Below are 18,110 nucleotides of genomic sequence, written 5' to 3'. Positions count from 1 at the left end.
TCTGAACAGTTCTTTCCCCAGCAAGAAGTGCAGTTTAGCTGAGGGCATTACCCTTCTGTGTGGGAAGAGATAAGACATTAAAACTTGGAGGATGGGAGTGCCTGACCTGATATTGAATCTAGTGGGAAAGAGAATAAGAACCTAAACAAATACAGATGTGTCGAGAAGGAAATTCTCCCAATGCAGGACTAGTAGCTGAAAAATATACATAGAATAAAGAAGCCTCTTGTTTGCCCCTCCTATATAATAGGAGATCCACCTTTTCCTTAGACAACATTTGAGGAAGCTTTGTTTTATGACTTGGGAACCTGTTTTCTTCAGAAATATATCCCTCTTTTTACTGAGGTCAAAGTACTGTACTTAATGTGCTTATTTTGGAGATTTGAGTAGCTTCTATAGAACCTGCCAGAATATGTAATGTTGGCTTCTTTGCTATCTGTGCTAACTCTTTCTTATTGATCTAGTTTATTTTGAAGATATACGGAGATCATTCAATCACAATAATTCTAATGACAATTATATGGAAAATGCTATCTCTCAAGTCAAGCATGTACTTTGCATAATACGTCATAGATTTCAATTGTACAAAATTATTTTTAACAGGATTTAATCCAGGGGTAGGCAAACTTTTTCGCCTGAAGTCCACATATGGAAATGGTATGGTGGGCCAAGAATGCCTGGTGGGGGAGGGATGCTCTATGAGGTGTAGCATGGGGGGGGGGGCTCTATAAGGGATGTTACCGAGGCGGAGAGAGGGAGGGACCGATGGGGGGGGCTCTTTGGGGTGGTACCGGGGACTCCTAGGGGCCCTGCAGTGAGTGACACCAAGCACCACAGGTGGAGGCAGCCTAGCTGAGACGAGTGCGGCCCCTGGGCATTTTCGAGGCTCTCGAGGGTGGGGCCATAAGAGTTGAGGAGGGGATTGGGTGCGCTGCCGCATGGTGAGGGGGGGGTTGTTGTGGGGGGGGGGTGGTTTCCAATCCCAGAAACAGCATGGTGAAGTCGTGCCTGTGCGGTGTGGTTCTGCGTGCTGGAAGATAGTGCTCATCAAGGGAATTGTGAGTCAGGGGCAGGGGGAGTGCTGGGTAGAGCCAGGCAAGGCCCTGACCTCGCTCCCTGGTGGGAGCTTGAGGGCTGGATAAAAAGTCTGATGTGCCGGAAGCGGCCCATGGGCTGTAGTTTGCTCACCCCTGGTTTAATCTTTTCCACAACCAGATCCTGATTTTAGGGGAGTCAAAAATTGGGATGTTTTCTTGAGACTTCTTTTCTCCTCTTCTCTTGAAGACATGCTGCGTGCCCAATATTCTCTCCTCTTTTCATTTTTAATGTTCCATGTTTCTTACAATTGTTACTCCATTTGCTACAGGCAGTGGCATTCAACCTGTATCTTTAGCCCCTGGGGATGTTCAGTGGGGGGTGGAGTGGCATACGTGGCTGTTGTGTCATTTGTGAGTTTAATTGGAACTTGCTTTGTGAGGCTCACACAGTCAAGTTGGTCAATAGACTGAATCAGCTTGGGTGTCTTTCACCAGGTGGGGGAGAGGTCCTTCCTTTCTCCTACAATGCTTGTGCGTCTCTGTAACCATTTAACAATCTGTCGTGTCTGAAATAGAATTGTGATATTTGGATCAGTATGTGGTAAGCTGCAGTGTGATATTAGGATGTATTTTTGTTGTTGTCTGATGCCATTTGGTGAAGTGGTTCTCTAGCTCTCTAAGGTTGCCTACAATTGCTGTAAGGGATGTTGCTTAATTAATCAACTTACTCATTTGCTCCTGCATATGAGAGCTGCCATAGCAGCAGTAATGATACAGAGAAATTTAATAGTATCAGACTCCTGAACCACCTCTTAAAGGAATAGTGGTTGCTTGCAGGATGCTGTCTTGATGACAGGCAGTATACACCCATCAGTGATGAAGGCGTGATACTTGGCAGGCTTAAACTTAACATGGATTTTAATTAGAGCTTAAGTCCCTTTCTAGGGTTTTCTTCTTGAGGACCCCTTGATAAGCAAAGCTTGTAGGAAATTATGGATCCTGATATTTTACGATCTTTTTGAAAGATATGTAATTTTATTATATGCAATGGACACCACTAATACTAGATTCTAACTGCTCCACATAGATAAGAGTAAATTACTTTTAGTATTACATGCAATAATACAAAATAGCAGTTGGACAGGAAACTACCTTGATATATTACAGTGGTACTGAGAACTTATTTGTAATGCAGTGGGAAAACTATGGGTTTGGGTTTTGATAACAGGTAACTTGTGCATTCTCACTGTTCATAATTCCTGTTTCCTTCCTTGCTCTCTAGTGACATATAAAGTAGTGTATATTTTTGATCTAAGTGGATCAATGACTTATATGATGCATATTTTTAAATTGAACTTGCAGTACGTCAACTCTTAAGGGTCCTGCTTTCCAATGGATACAAATAGAAATTGAATTCTCATTCCTGCTTTACATCAGCAAAGAGTTCCTGCTGGGAAGTATTAAAAGAAAACTCTTGTTTATATAGCTATTCAAAGTATCTGAACAGCTATATAAACTTTCAGTTTTCCAAAATAATCTCTGTGTTTGTAGTCAGTGAATGAGGTGTTATGTCTCAACAACAGTAGATGTCATTTTAATTTGCATTAAGGGCCCTTTCTACACAGGAGGATTAAAAGAATCTACTTTTTTAATTAAAAAGCAAAACTTTTGAACTTCTTTTAACATAAGGTTTTAGTAATTAAAAATAAATATTAAGTTACAGTAATAGCTCTGAAACATTGACTGACTTTGCCTCCTAATGGCAAGAGTTATTTACTCCTACTTCACGTCTAATCTACCTTCTGGACAATTTTTTTTTATACTTGCTAAATATCCATTAATACAGAGGAGCAGGCTTTTTAGTGATCTCTCTTACGTAGTGATCAGAAAATTTGTTATGCTCTTCTTTTATACTTACATGTTTTATCCAGGCTTTACACTAGCTTTTTGAAGCGCCATCTTTATTAAACAATATGTCTCTTAATAAAGCCATATGCAAGCTCATACATCTAAGAACAAAGACTGTAGGTCACATTTACCTGATGGGGGACTATATCTTGGAATGCAGTGGCTCTATAAAAGGCTTTTAAGGATAGTGATGGATAACCAGTTGAATTTGAGCTCACTGTTCAATGCTCTAGCTAGCGGGGTCCATGATAAACTGAGGACTATATATTACTACTAGTAGTAATAGTAGCAGGAGGGTGGTATTACCTCTGTATAGGACATTAGTGAGACCTTTATTCGAATACTGTGTCCTGTTCTGGTGCTAACACTTCAAAAAGGATGTTGAAAAATTGGAGAAGGTTCAGAAAAGAGCTACAGAATGGATTTGCAGTCTGGAAAATAACACTATAATGTGATTTAAGGGGCTCCACCTTCCCTAGCATAAGCGAAATAGATTATGAGATGACTAGATCGTGACTAGAAATACCTACATGAGCCAGAGATTTCTTATAATAGAAGGCTCTTTAATCTACCAGGAAGATACAATGAGAACCTGTGGTTGGAAACTGAAGCTAGAAAATTTCAGATTAAAAACAAGATGCAAATTTTTAAATGTAACTGTTAGAACATCTTGCCTATGGATGTGGTGATTTCTCCATCACTTGAAGTCTTACAAGACAGGATATATTTCTAAAACATGCTTTAGTACCAACAATTTTTTTTTGCTTGATGCAGAAATTACTGGATGAGGTTGTGTGTCCTGTGTCTTGCAGGAGACCAGACTAGGTTATCATAATGGTGCCTTCTGGCCTTAAATTTATGTATCTTTATTGACTACAATTTTTTTTTTTTTTTTTTGTGAATTGCTTAATGTAGCTTAAACCTTGCAGTAGCATTTACAGCAAAAAAAATGTGTAAGTTCAAAGTAACCCCTTGGAAGTCAATAGGTTCTGACCAAATTATGTGAAATCAGAAGCTTCCCATACCGTAGATGGTGTCATACAGACTGGAATGAAAGCGTGAATTGAGATCCAAGCATTACTCTCTGCCTTTCTTATCTGCTATAGACAGGCTTCTGCTGTGGTGAAGAGTACAGATGGGGCTATGGATATAGGCTGTGGCCAGTATCTAATAGAGTAATTGTTAAAAATGTGGGGAGGGAGGAGCGGGGAAGGACTGGACATGTAGCATTTCTGCAAGTAAAGAGGAAAAAACAAAAGTCACAAGAAGGCATCCTGAATTTTGGCTCCTCAGCACCACGCCCTGATGTATAAAAAAATTAAAAATTTTTTCCTCTGATGTGGGGAAAAAAATTGTACAATTGAAATTGATGCTACATTATGCAAAGTATAAACTTTATGTGATGCATGACATTTTCTATGTAATTGTCTTTAGCAAACTGCACTGCAACTGAACTGCAGCTTTGTGAGATGTTTCAGTACTGACTTAACTCTTGATTTTTTTTATTTTACAGAAAAATAGAAATTGTGCAGTTTGCAAGCCGCACACGTCAACTGTTTGTTCGATTATTAGCCTTAGTAAAATGGGCTAACAATGCTGGGAAAGTGGAAAAATGTGCGGTAAGTTAGCAACTTAACTTGGTATAAAATGACCTAAAACTTGTCGGTGGGCTTTTTAGTACCTTCTGAATAGATTATAAAATGCTCACATTAAAAAAGCCAGATTCCATATGATAATGTACGTGAAATGTACATTGCTCTCCTCGTTCTGTTCAATAATTGTAAGTTATAATTTGTACAGTAGTAATGTCGCTTCTCTCTTTAAGAGACAGTTACACTGTTGCAGTAAACCCCAAAAACTCATGAATAGGGAAAGCAAAAGGCATGACTGCATATTATCTTCAATATTATTTTATCAGGAGTGAGAACATTTGGAGGTTAGGAGATGGGCTGGGGGTGAAGGGCAGGAGCATTGATCTCAGCACTAGTTCTTATTGTTACACTTGGTTGCATTATGTAGGCACTGTGAGATAGTAAAGTCCTGCTGTTGGTTAAATGAGTTCAAAGTCCAGCATGTTGCAAAAAGTCAGTTTATTGGCAGAATATAAATAAGTATGGCGGTAATCCAGTAACAGTCTGCAAATTAACTGCCACAAACGTACCATAGTATGTAGGAGTGGAAACCTCTACTGTGGAGTACAAGCTGAAACCAAATGATTCTCCTTAACATTCCATCCAAAATACTAGACACACAAGGTGGATGAGAGATCTTTTATTGGACCAATGAGTACATTTCCCAGACCTGAAGATGAGACCTGTGTAAGCATAAAAGTTTCTCTCTCTCACCAATGGAAGTTGGTTCAATAAAAGATTTTACCTCACCCACCTTGTCTCTAAAATATACTGGGATTGACACAGGTACAGCAACACTGTCTCCAAAATACTCTTCTAATTCTGGTGATGGATATCCCACAGATGAAGCATTTGTGAAGTACTTAAAAAATAAATAAATAAAAAACGCCAAGGTCCCATTCGCATTTTCCACATGCTCTGTGAAGAGAAGTAGAGAGAGCTGCAAGCCACTAATGGAAGCTCTGTTCTCAGAGCACTTGAAATTGTAGTGCAAAGGCAGGAGCTAGGACTGTTCCAACTAAGCTCCCTGAACTTGTCTTCCTTCCCTAGGAGTTTCTTAAATTCAGACTTGAACCACCCTGTAGTAGAGGTGAAATGAGGTACTTACCTTTGATTAAAGAGTGGGAATCTGGTATTTTTATCTATAAAAGATTTGGTCATGGGAGAAATAAAATGTATAAATGTCCTTGATTAAGTATTTATTTAAAAAACTACCAAAATATTCCTTTCCCCTCACCCCAAATGTAGGCTTTTTTGAATTGCGGGGGGTGGAGGGAGAGAAAAGGGGGAAATACTATTTAGAGATACTTTGGGCAAGGGATTGACTTCAGCAGTCAGTATTTTTTTTTCTCTTTTATAGATGATATCAAGTTTTCTAGATCAACAAGCTATCCTTTTTGTGGACACTGCTGATCGTCTGGCATCACTAGCTAGAGATGCTTTGGTTCATGCTCGCCTGCCCAGTTTTGCTATCCCATATGCTATTGATGTGTTGACAACTGGGTCATATCCACGTCTCCCAACATGTATAAGGGTAAATGTCTTTACAGTATAGCTGAAAAAGATCCCTCCTAAAATATCTTATCAGGTAACAGACACAAACTAGTGAAACTAACGGTGTGAAACATCTTTCTCCTCCTGTAATTACTGCAGATAAAGTACATATTTCTCTTTAAAGTGCATGCTAATACAGAACCAATTATAAAATGTGCAAAATTCTAACTTGTTTATATTTAGAATATTTCTTATTAACAGGCTAACTTTTCCCTATCAAGGATTCTATCTTGCTAGACTACTTCTGCTCTAGGACCCAACAAAGTAACAAACCTTTTTCCTTTTTTGTCAGTCATTTATTGGTATTTGCACACACTAAACCAAAACCCCAGAAAAATATACAACTAACCTAAAATGAGATTAAAATCTGCTGCTCACACTGTCTCTGGTTGTAGCGATGATCCTCTTAATGCATGCTATTATAGTATCCCTCCAGGATTAAACAGCTGCCTTTTTTGTGTCTAGAGATCCATGGAAACACCTTCAGCTATCTTTAATGCTGCTTTGTAATTTCCTTGTTTAGCTTGCATTCTGGTTAAGCAAGCTTTTCTGAAGTCATGTAAGACCATAGAACTTTAGATTATTTTTCTTTTAAATATAAAAATCTGGCTATCAACCTTAATTTTTGTAGCAATATCATTTAAGAATACTAAGGCAACTTGATGTACAAGGTCTGCAATAGTCTAAAGTGGGCTGAGTTTAGTGATTTCTTCCTAAATATGAGGTGGTTTGTCTAGGGCACAATCCAGTTCACTGGAAGGCAAATTCAAGAGGCTATGGAATGCATGTTTTAAAACTGCCTGCTTAAATATAAATACTGCCTCCTATTCTACTTTCAGACTTCCAGTGTTAGTCTTCTCTATCATTTATGAAAGTTAATTTATTTAGTAGTGGTTTTACTTCGGTTTGAGAGATATAGACATGTTGATACTTACCTTAACAGGATAAAATAATTCCTCCTGACCCAATAACAAAAAATGAAAAGCAAACCACACTTCATCAGCTAAACCAGATTCTTCGACATCGACTGGTGACTACAGATCTTCCTCCACAGTTGGCGAACCTTACAGTTGGTAAGGACCTGAAGTTACTTTTAAAGACTCAATTGTTTGAGGCTAATTAAAATAGTGATTTTAGACTTTTAACTAAAACATGACTGGGAAAAAGTTTCTAAGCATCTAAAAAGGTTGAAACCCTGCCCCTATGGGACATTAGTGTACATACTTCCCACAGCCTGAAAGAATTGGGAGTCATATAGTCTTATTTAAACCCACCGTACAAATCTCCAAAAAGCCCTACTTTGACAACAGAAAGAAAGGTTGCTCTTCTGTTCTGACTGTAGCATTGGTCTTCATGAGCCATTGTTTCTTATATTTCTGCACAGTTTCTACTGATCAGGGGTCTGCTCTTAACTCTGTGTCCTCCTCTACTGCTGCTTGGTAGACAAAATGGCCTCTCCTTTCTGTTTCTTCTCACCCTCATTTCCTGTGGCTCATTTTCCCATTGGTGTTAACTAATAACCTGATTTTAGCAACTAGGGTTTTGCAGTTAAAATTGTCCATTAGTGCATGTAATAGTAAATATGAAGTCATTGAAACTTCAGTATTGGATCCATTTTTCTCTAGGCAGGGTAACTGACTTGGGTTTTTAATCTTTGAATTTTCTGGATTTGTCAGTTACTCTGTCTAAATGTGTAGTATTTGGTAAAAATTTCAAAAGTACTTAAGTGACTCTGTTCCTTTTGAAAATTTTACCCATTGTGGCCTTTGTAAAAGAATGGTAAGTTATATAATCATATGGCATACTTAGTCACATGATTGCAGTGGCCCTTGAGTGGAAGGATGGTCCAGTGGTTATGGTGCTAATCTGAGACTTGGGTTCAATTTCCTGTTCCACGATGGACTTCCTTTGGACCTTGGGCAAGTCAGTCTTCTGTGCCTTGGTTCCCTATCTAAAGTAGAGATAATACTGCTCACAAAGGTGTTCTTGGAATAAATATCTAAGACAGATAGATGGCCTAAATAGCCTTGCTCGTGTGTGTGTCAGAATCTCTCACACCTGCGGATGGAACTATAAAAGGTCAAACTTGGTATGAGTAGCCTTCATCAAGGTGCATTACTTGTACTAAAGTTGGGTGTTCGCAAATTTGTAAATGCTTGAACTCTCACTTGGGGGCACGCACAGGGCACTTTGTACACTTGTGTGCATTAAAGAATAAAAAGATAAGGCTAGAATTTCAGGCTTGGTCTACAATGAATGCTGTTATTGGCATAGCCATGTCAGTCTGGGTGTGAAAAAACAGTTGTTCAGACCAATGCAGACACAGCTATGTTATTCAGGGAAGCAGTGTTCCTGCACTGACAGGAAAAACTTCTTCTGTCAGTGTAGGCTGCATCTACAGTAGAGGGGTGTTCTGGTATAGTCTCCATAATTGAAGATGCATTCTTAGTGATTGGTAAAGTAGTTCATTAGCCTTTCATTTCTGGAAATGTTAAACTACCAGTTAAATATTTTTTTCATGTGATTCAGTGTCTGCAGGCTGCTCAGGAGATAATCTATACTGAACTGACAGGTGTGTTACAAGTCCTGACTAAAGTAATACTGTTTAAGGAAATTTACATGGGATTGGCCCACACTGTGCTGGCTGGTATTTCTGCTTTCACAAACATTAATAGTTGACTAAATTTTTATAGAAATGCAGGTAGCAGACTAGGGATCATAAAAGATTAATTTTGTTTTATAGTGGAAGTCTTTTTGCACTTTAAAGTTTGAGGGCCTGTTTAGCATGCTGAGCATAAAAAAACTAGCTTGAACTTTCTCCTAGCTAATGGCCGTGTGAAATTTCGAGTTGAGGGGGAGTTTGAAGCTACCTTGACAGTGATGGGAGATGACCCTGACGTTCCATGGCGCCTCCTCAAACTGGAAATTCTGGTTGAGGACAAAGAGACTGGAGGTAACATCAGACGTCTTTTATTTTTACTTTCTTAATGTTGATCTGGGGAGCGCTCTGAAAATGGTGTTTTATTAATCAGCATTAAAACTAATTGTACAGCCTATGTTTGCACTCTACCAACTTGATATGGATAAATTATACATATTGTCCAGTTTTTCACCACCTTGCTCTGTGTACTTTTTACCTTTAGGGTACAGTCTCAATGGCATTTCCCCAAATATACTGAGAAAACTGTTTCTTTTCAGTAGAACCCAAGTTGCTAAATACCTTTTAACCTTTTGGAAGCTCTTCAGTGTGGTAGTCTTTTCCTAAAATGACTTAATGTCTAGATCTCTAATGTGAACTATTTTTAATTCATGGAAGATGGTCGAGCTTTGGTTCATAGTATGCAGATCAGCTTCATTCATCAGTTGGTTCAGTCTCGACTCTTTGCTGATGAGAAACCACTTCAGGACATGTACAGCTGCCTACGTATCCTTCCAAAGATGGCTTTTTAATAGAATGATGTAATAGCCTCACCCTCTAGTGATTAGAGCTCAAAAGAGAACATAAATGCTGTTAAGCTCAAGGATAATGCCCATTAGCGTAGAGGAAATGGTCTTTGGGGTTATTCTCATGGTCCAGCAGGAAAGATTCATTGCAAGAAGCAGTGTCTAATACTTACCTGGATAGTGTCATTCACTTGATTGTTCAGGTCACCAGGAGGCAAACAGGATGGGTAGCTTTGTGTACTAAACTGTTTACCCCTACAACACTTGGGTAGCTGCATGTGGCAAATGATCTAGAATAAAATGCTGACTTTCAAGGTGCAGTAGCCAACAATCTTTATTGGTTAATAGGTGCAACAAAAGTCTACAAACTGTGGATAGTAAAGTGGAAAATAATTTATGCACGAGTCGTTACACTGACTTTGTTCACACAAGGGATAAATTAATATTTGGGTAGTGTGAAATACTTTTCAATGAAACGTGATTCTATGCAAAAATAAAAATGTTCTTAAGATAAGCTTGTAGTGTAATAACAAGAATGTAAGTTTTTCTACCAGCTTCATTATGAACTGCATTTCTTGTAATATTCTCCCATCGCCAAAAGGCAGTCTGATTTCAAATATCTGAAGCAGCTAAACTTCTAGGGTACTCTTTTCTAAGACAAGATGCTGTGCAAGAAGTTAGATAAAGACAGCTTTGAAAAATACTTGACACTGTACAAAAATAAACTACCACCAAATATTTATTTACTTATTATAAATAATATACTTATTTACCAAGTATTTTGGGGAAGCAGTAAGTATGTATAAAGGACCATAGAAAAGATTTTTGATGTTCTGTTGTCTTACTGTGAATTGGTATAGCATACAGAGGGTGTTTGTATTTGCTTAACTCCATTCATTAGACTCCTTCTGCTTATCGCTTCAATTAGAAGTTTTGCATTCACAAACACTAATGCTGATTCGGGAACGTTGGGGTGACCTTGTGCAAGTGGAGCGATATCATGCAGGGAAGTGTCTCTCGCTCTCTGTTTGGAAGTAAGTTAAATAATTTTAAGGACTTCTTGCATGTCTTTCAGCATAAATAAGACTCTTAAATGTTGGTGTATTTGTAATTAATAAACTTAGCCAGAATTTTCAAACCTGAATTTTGAAAGCTAGGTCTCCTCAACTACCATATTTAATCACCTAAATATGTGGTCTGAATTTCAGAAATGCTGAGCACCTTCACATCATATTGACTTAGGTGGGGATGGTGGGTGCTGAGTGCCTCAGAAAATTGAACCACATTTATTTAGGTGCCATATGTTAGCTAGCGTAACTGTTGGTGCTGTTTTGATTCATATATCTAATATGCTTTAATCTGACATCTTACTTGATATCTTGCAAGTAGTGAGTCTTGTAAGCCAGTTTATGTGCTCAGTTTAAATATTTCATTTTATCACTGTTCTTCTAATCACTTTTAATGTAGCGCAACTGGCTTAATGTTTTCTGTGCAGTGCTTTTGTAATCAAATATTGACTACTGAAGAAACGTCTTCCTCCTCACTATGATTACACTAGCTGTAATATCACCACATGGCTTGGAGTGCTTCAGCAAGAATAACCTTTAGACTGTTTTAAAATATAAAATTATTTAATATTGCATTTTTTTAATTTTAAGCCAACAGGTGGTTGGGAGAAAAACAGGAACTGCATCTCTGCACAAGGTCACCATTAAAATTGATGAGAGTGATGTCTCAAAACCCTTGCAAATTTCCCATGAACCTCCCCTGCCAGCTTGTGACTCCAAATTAATGGAAAGAGCCATGAAGGTAAGGCTCTCCAGCTGCAGCAGGCATTTAGTTTTCTAAATCAAGCATTTTTAACTATATTGAGTTAATACATAGTCTCACTACCAGATTGTATTCAGAGAGTTCAGACTCTAGTTCAGCATCAAATTCTGTTCTCGGTTAGGTACCATTTCTTTTGTGACCTCCACAAATTGCTGATCTAGAGGATATTTCAAAGATTACTATAAAATTTCTGGTTTCAGAGTAACAGCCGTATTAGTCTGTATTCGCAAAAAGAAAAGGAGTACTTGTGGCACCTTAGCGACTAACCAATTTATTTGAGCATGAGCTTTCGTGAGCTACAGCTCACTTCATCAGATGCATACTGTGGAAACTGCAGAAGACATTATATATACACAGAGACCATGAAACAATAACTCCTCCCACCCCACTCTCCTGCTGGTAATAGCTTATCTAAAGTGATCATCAAGTTGGGCCATTTCCAGCACAAATCCAGGTTTTCTCACCCTCCCCCCCCCCCCCCCCACACACACACAAACTCACTCTCCTGCTGGTAATAGGCCATCCAAAGTGACCACTCTCTTTAAAATGTGTATGATAATCAAGGTGGGCCATTTCCAGCACAAATCCAGGTTTTCTCACCCCACTCCCCCACCCCCCTCCAAAAACCACACACACAAACTCACTCTCCTGCTGGTAATAGCTCATCCAAAGCGACCACTCTCCCTACAATGTGCATGATGATCAAGGTGGGCCATTTCCAGCACAAATCCAAGTTTAACCAGAACGTCGGGGGGGGGGGGGTAGAAAAAAACAAGGGGAAATAGGCTACCTTGCATAATGACTTAGCCACTCCCAGTCTCTATTTAAGCCTAAATTAATAGTATCCAATTTGCAAATGCATTCCAATTCAGCAGTTTCTCGCTGGAGTCTGGATATGAAGTTTTTTTTGTTGTAAGATAGCGACCTTCATGTCTGTGATTGCGTGACCAGAGAGATTGAAGTGTTCTCCGACTGGTTTATGAATGTTATAATTCTTGACATCTGATTTGTGTCCATTTATTCTTTTACGTAGAGATTGTCCAGTTTGACCAATGTACACAGCAGAGGGGCATTGCTGGCACATGATGGCATATATCACATTGGTGGATGTGCAGGTGAACGAGCCTCTGATAGTGTGGCTGATGTGATTAGGCCCTGTGATGGTGTTCCCTGAATAGATATGTGGGCACAGTTGGCAACGGGCTTTGTTGCAAGGATAGGTTCCTGGGTTAGTGGTTCTGTTGTGTGGTATATGGTTGTTGGTGAGTATTTGCTTCAGGTTGCGGGGCTGTCTGTAGGCAAGGACTGGCCTGTCTCCCAAGATTTGTGTGTATATATAATGTATATTATATGCATTATATATATAATGTCTTCTGCAGTTTCCACAGTATGCATCCGATGAAGTGAGCTGTAGCTCACGAAAGCTCATGCTCAAATAAATTGGTTAGTCTCTAAGGTGCCACAAGTACTTCTTTTCTTTTTATAAAATTTCTGAATGCCTCACTTACTGTATCACAAAGGGGTGGTGGAAACTATGGCAAAGAGTTTAAAAAGTAACTAGTGATTTTGTGTGGCCAGCTTGAGACATCTTGAAAGGTCTAATTTTCAGGAGTTCCCACATACTCGCCTTTGAAAATAAGCCTCTTCAGAGTGTCTCAAGTTGGCCACCCAAAACTACTAGTCATGTTTGAAAACCTTGGCCTATATTTATAAGTATTATCCTAAAAGTTTAATACATATTCAGTTTTTAGAAATGTACAACTTAATTCTGCACAGTAACTGTAGATAATCTCACTGGTCTGTTTTATTGCATCTTTAATCTACTAATGCCCCTGATCTTAAATTAACAAAATATGTGGGGATAGTCAGAGTGGTCTGAAATAAAGAACTATACCCCTCATCCCTATTTGGGTGCGATATTTACTTTGGTAACTTCCATTGACATGGTACTAGTTAAGTTTGGCGAAACAAACCTCTGTTGCCCTGAATTTTTAAGTAATTAAGTCTTTTGTAACTTCCTTGTTAAATCAGATTGTGACATGCTGATACCAGTGCTTACCATAAAAAGTAAGCAATAGAAATAGTTAACTCAGGTTAGTTATATGATTCTCAAACCATCATGAACATCCTTACAGTGGGAAATCTTTACAGCACAAAACAAACCTTAACTCTGCCCCTCTAGAAGTAACACTAGCCCCTGATCTTCCATTCTTTGTTCTCTTCATACCTAAGGCTTGATCCTGTCAACCCTTTCATTGTAAGGATGAAGGACTCTGCACCCCGCAGTCTTTTAAGAAGTTTGGACAATAGTTGACTGATAGCCACTGATGTAGTAACTGTACCATGACCTTCCTCCCACTTTCCGGCTTACTTCATAACAGATATAAGGAGTTTACAGTGTAATTATATAGGCCCCAAGTCAGAAAAGCACACGCTTAATTTTCACCATGTGTGTAAGTCCCACTGACATCAGTGGAACTCAAGCATGTGTTTGAGCACCCTTCCTAAAACAAGACTGCAGTTTATAGAGGTATGTGTGAAGCCATTTTCAGTTCATGACTTACCACACACTGGTTCATTTCATCTCACTGTTCTAACTTGGTGATCTGAGCCTAGAGACCTTGTATGCATAGTTACGCACTCCCTCTGTATTTATTGTTTGCATAATAATCTCATTGGGTAGATTGACATCATAGTAATAAGGGCCTAAACAAAACAAAAATCTTAAGACAGATGAATCTATGGAGTCTTAATGGAGAATGATGACTTGAAGTAAGCTGTTTGTCTAAGCAGGCTTGTACAATATTTGTTGTGGTTTTTGTATGGTTGTAGAAGAAACTGGAGTCATCCAATATGTGATTATGAGGAAGGAGTTCCACTGCTATTGGTCACTGAGTTGAAACCCTTTGTTATGGATGGGTAAGATTTGTTTCTGAGAGCTTGTCTTACGTGCTATAGTATTAGCAAAAGTGTGAATTTAAACCACTATAGTTATATTGATCTAACCCTGAGTAGACACACTTTTATTCTGGTATAAAGAGGGCATTTTTCAGGTTAGCTTCTGTCTTTTTGGAAATGGTTTAAGCTAAGCCAAAAAAAGCCCCTCTTACTCCAAAATAAAGTGTTTCCACATGGGCAGTTATACCAGTATAACTTTTGAATCTTTTCTCTGCAGACAAGCTGTAAGTTCTTCTAGTTGTCTCTCCCCCAATTATCCTTCAGTGTTAAGTTGCTGCACTAGGGGCAGAGCTAAGGTTATTTTGATGTTGGCCAGACATACTTTAGTTGTGGGTATAAATTTATGGTGTATTAAGTTTCACAGAGAATTGTACAGTAAACCAATCTAAAATGTTCACTTGTAAAGTTAGGAAGTGTTATTCAAATGTATTACAAGTTCCTCTCGTAGTACCTAGATTTTATTTTAAACTTGCTCTTGTAATTTTATTTCTACAGATAGACCACTTATCAATAGAAAAACTCTTAATAGACAGCGTGCATGCGAGATCTCATCAGAAACTTCAGGAGCTGAAAGCCATCCTTAAGAGCTACAATGTTAATGACAATTGTATGTGTGTTTGTTATGACTTCTACGTTTAATCTTATTTCTTTTAGTGTGTATGTAAATGGTTTTGTCATCTTTGTCCCCCTCACTTCTGAGTTCCTTGTTTCTCAGTGCTTCTTTTAGCTTAATGATAAGTTTTAAAAAAAGTAAAATGTATTCACAAGCAGCAAGATATGGTTTCAAGTCATCATACATTGATAGCTGCTTTGGAAAGTTTACGTACTTAACGTGTTCCCAGCAGATAATATCTAATTTTACATATAGCATAGAAGCTAAAGTTTGTAGTGCATTATGTTTTGGATGGAGGGGCTGAAGTCTTCTAGTCTGAAACTTGTTATATTCAAAAAGAAATAAAAGTCCTTTCAATGACTTCAGTAGCCTTTGGATTGAGCACTTATGTCTGATCCAACTCCTATTGAAACTGATAGCAGTTGGATAGGGTCTTCAATGTTCTTTATGCATCCTGTTATTAGTAGGTGTTAGGGATTTGACTGTTCTCCCTTAACTATAAATTGCTTTTCTGGCTGCTTTTCCAGCATTAACCTTGTTTCAACATAGGGGCCTTTTTTCTTGCAACTCCTTATTTGCATGAGAAATGAGGTAATGTGCAAATAGTCCTGCTGAATTTGGTAGGAGTACTTACAAGTGAGGATTACTGATATGGATTGGCAGGATTAGGATCCTAGGTTTGGTTGACTGTGATGGGCCATTGTTTAATTAAGTGGATCAGAACGTCATGTGCAATGTAGTAATTTTAATTTTTATTTAGCGTTCATTGAGACGGCTCTTCCAACTCTTGTTGTTCCAATTTTGGAGCCATGTGATCGATCAGAATGTCTTCACATTTTTGTAGATCTTCATTCTGGAATGTTCCAACTAATGCTTTATGGAATAGGTAAGTAGGTGAAATAGGTCATACTTAATACTTCATAAAGGCTCTAATCTTGCTTCCTTTATGTGAGTAAACTTCATGTGAGTGATTCCACTGACTCCATGGAACTATGTAGATGAATAAGGCTTACATGAGTGAATGTTGCAGTCTTGGTCTAAAATTAGGTATATAAATTTACAAATCCTTAATGTGACTGGATTTGCAATTAATTTAAGATATTTTGAATACTTAATCCTTTTACAATACATACTAAATAGTTAGGCTTTGTTTAAATTGCATGTTTTGTATGATTCATCATGATTGGATGGTGCTTTTATTGGATGGAGTGATTTAATGCACATTATATTTAGAGTTCTGTGTAAACAACTGGCGTGACCTAACAAGTTTTAAGATTCTGCTCTTGTATGTGTGTGTTCAGCACAGCATGGCTAACAGGTTCGGTGACTTAAGTTTCAAATTGTATGAGAAAAGTGGAAATAGGTTAGTTTTTCAGAACAGTATAACTAATTTTTTGTGCTGGGGTAGTATTTCAAAAGAGTTATTGCTCACTTTTAAGTGTGTGTGTGTGTGTGTGTGTGTGTATATATATATATATATATATATATATATATGTGTGTGTATATATATATATAAAAATGTGGGTATGTGTATCAAATTAGACAGAAATACAAGAAGTTGTCTCTTACTCAGAGGTCCAAATTTCACTATTTACAAAGTAGATGTTAGACTTTTTGCTCACTTAAATATTTACATTTTTATAGACCAGCTGACACTGGATGACGTAGAGAAGTCAGTCAATGATGACATGAAACGCATTATCCCTTGGCTTCAACAGCTCAAGTGAGTGATCTTGGAATTATTCATTTAACTTGCATATTATGAATTATAACATGTAAGAATAAGTTCTTTAGCATTGTGGGGGACGTATCCTTTCCCTATCGCAAGTAAGTTAGGGTGCTGGCTATCTCCTCTCCCTCTGCTGGAGTAGACTCCGTAGCCCTTTCCTAGCCTGCCTTTATCACACTCTGTCTGAAAATCCCTCCCCACGTGAGTTTGCACAAGGAGCTCCTTTGTAGTTGGGCTTCGCAACACTGCATGGGTGAAATCTTGTCTCATCTGAAGTCCATGCCAACTCCTACTGACTTCATTAGGGTCAAAATTTCACCGTACGTGCAGACCTGCACAGTATCCCCAAATCCTATTTCCCTCCTCCCACATTCTTACCCAGTTGAATGTTACTAGTTCTGCTGCAAAAAAAATCTCTCCTTTGTATCAGCAGAGGAAGCAACAGGAGTTGCCCATTGTCTGCATAATGCATTCCACTATTTTAGCACTTCAGTTTTGATCTGTTTATACCATTCAGGTATGTTCTAACTTATAGATTTAGATGTCCTCTGAAGCCCTAAGATTGCTGCACCTAATAATTTTAAGCAAATAATATATTAACTCAATAAAATATATGCCCTTATGTCCCTAGAGCCTTCCAAGCCTGACTGTAACAAATAGTACAAATACAATTTAAAGCCATGTGAAAACAAAATCCGATCTTCTGTTCCCCCGCTGCCCTGAAGCTCCCCAAAATCCCAGCACACTACTGTAAGAGTTGTACTCTATTGGCACCCTGGGAAATTATCAACATTCCTGTGTTACAAATTGTGGCCTGTAACTGAAGGCCAAGATAGCATTGCAATCCTTGAGGTAGCTCTGCTCTATTCTAAAACAGCCATTAGGACATAGCAGGCTTACTTTTGGGCATTATTATCCTGACTTGCAGAGGTTCCAAGCACCCAAAACTCCAGCTGGAGACCACAGAAACTGGATACTCAGTACATCTGAAAATCAAACTCTATATCTCTGGCTCATTCTCAGACCTAGCTGTGACTTGTTGTCTTGCCTGTGTGATCAGAATCCAATTGTATATATCTCAAATATAAAACTGAATTGGAGTCAGAATATTAGGATAAATGTGCTGTAATATCTTCTATGCAGGTCAGGCCGCCTTCATACCTGAAATTTCAGGTTCATATAATTGTGCTAGAAAATAGCAGAAACCAACAGAATAGTGCAGTATCAATGTCTGTTTAAAAAATAGTGACACAGCTTGCCAGAACACTGAAGAAAGAATAATTTTTTTTTTCAGTAAATTTTCTTTAATGGGTCATGGTAAAGTTGGAAGGGGCCACACTGTGAACTCACTAAAACCTTCAGGGTTTTCTAAGGTGTTCTCTAATTGTGTAATCCTACAGAAACGT

General features: G+C 38.3%; 2 protein-coding genes across 5 annotated transcripts in view; one reads left to right on the top strand and one right to left on the bottom strand.

The window, feature by feature from the left end:
* The window catches only part of USP9X (ubiquitin specific peptidase 9 X-linked), a 654,895-nt gene that overhangs the window by 304,926 nt on the left and 331,859 nt on the right, over nucleotides 1-18,110 (bottom strand). The window lies entirely within an intron of this gene.
* The window catches only part of MED14 (mediator complex subunit 14), a 53,035-nt gene that overhangs the window by 2,811 nt on the left and 32,114 nt on the right, over nucleotides 1-18,110 (top strand). For 3 of the 4 annotated variants that reach the window (XM_073358557.2, XM_073358577.2, XM_073358546.2), the window contains exons 3-12: nucleotides 4,459-4,564; nucleotides 5,937-6,110; nucleotides 7,074-7,203; nucleotides 8,955-9,083; nucleotides 9,447-9,554; nucleotides 10,476-10,608; nucleotides 11,233-11,383; nucleotides 14,858-14,969; nucleotides 15,736-15,861; nucleotides 16,620-16,698. In XM_073358557.2, the coding sequence (XP_073214658.1) occupies nucleotides 4,459-4,564; nucleotides 5,937-6,110; nucleotides 7,074-7,203; nucleotides 8,955-9,083; nucleotides 9,447-9,554; nucleotides 10,476-10,608; nucleotides 11,233-11,383; nucleotides 14,858-14,969; nucleotides 15,736-15,861; nucleotides 16,620-16,698 (1,248 nt within the window). The remainder of the gene's footprint in view (nucleotides 1-4,458; nucleotides 4,565-5,936; nucleotides 6,111-7,073; nucleotides 7,204-8,954; nucleotides 9,084-9,446; nucleotides 9,555-10,475; nucleotides 10,609-11,232; nucleotides 11,384-14,857; nucleotides 14,970-15,735; nucleotides 15,862-16,619; nucleotides 16,699-18,110) is intronic. The other variant, XM_073358568.2, reaches the window with a different exon arrangement.

Source organism: Lepidochelys kempii, chromosome 1, assembly GCF_965140285.1.
Source record: "Lepidochelys kempii isolate rLepKem1 chromosome 1, rLepKem1.hap1, whole genome shotgun sequence".
In the NCBI taxonomy this organism is placed as follows: domain Eukaryota; kingdom Metazoa; phylum Chordata; order Testudines; family Cheloniidae; genus Lepidochelys; species Lepidochelys kempii.
The sequence above is the reverse complement of the archived record's forward strand: the minus strand, read 5'-3'. Positions and strand labels throughout refer to the sequence as shown.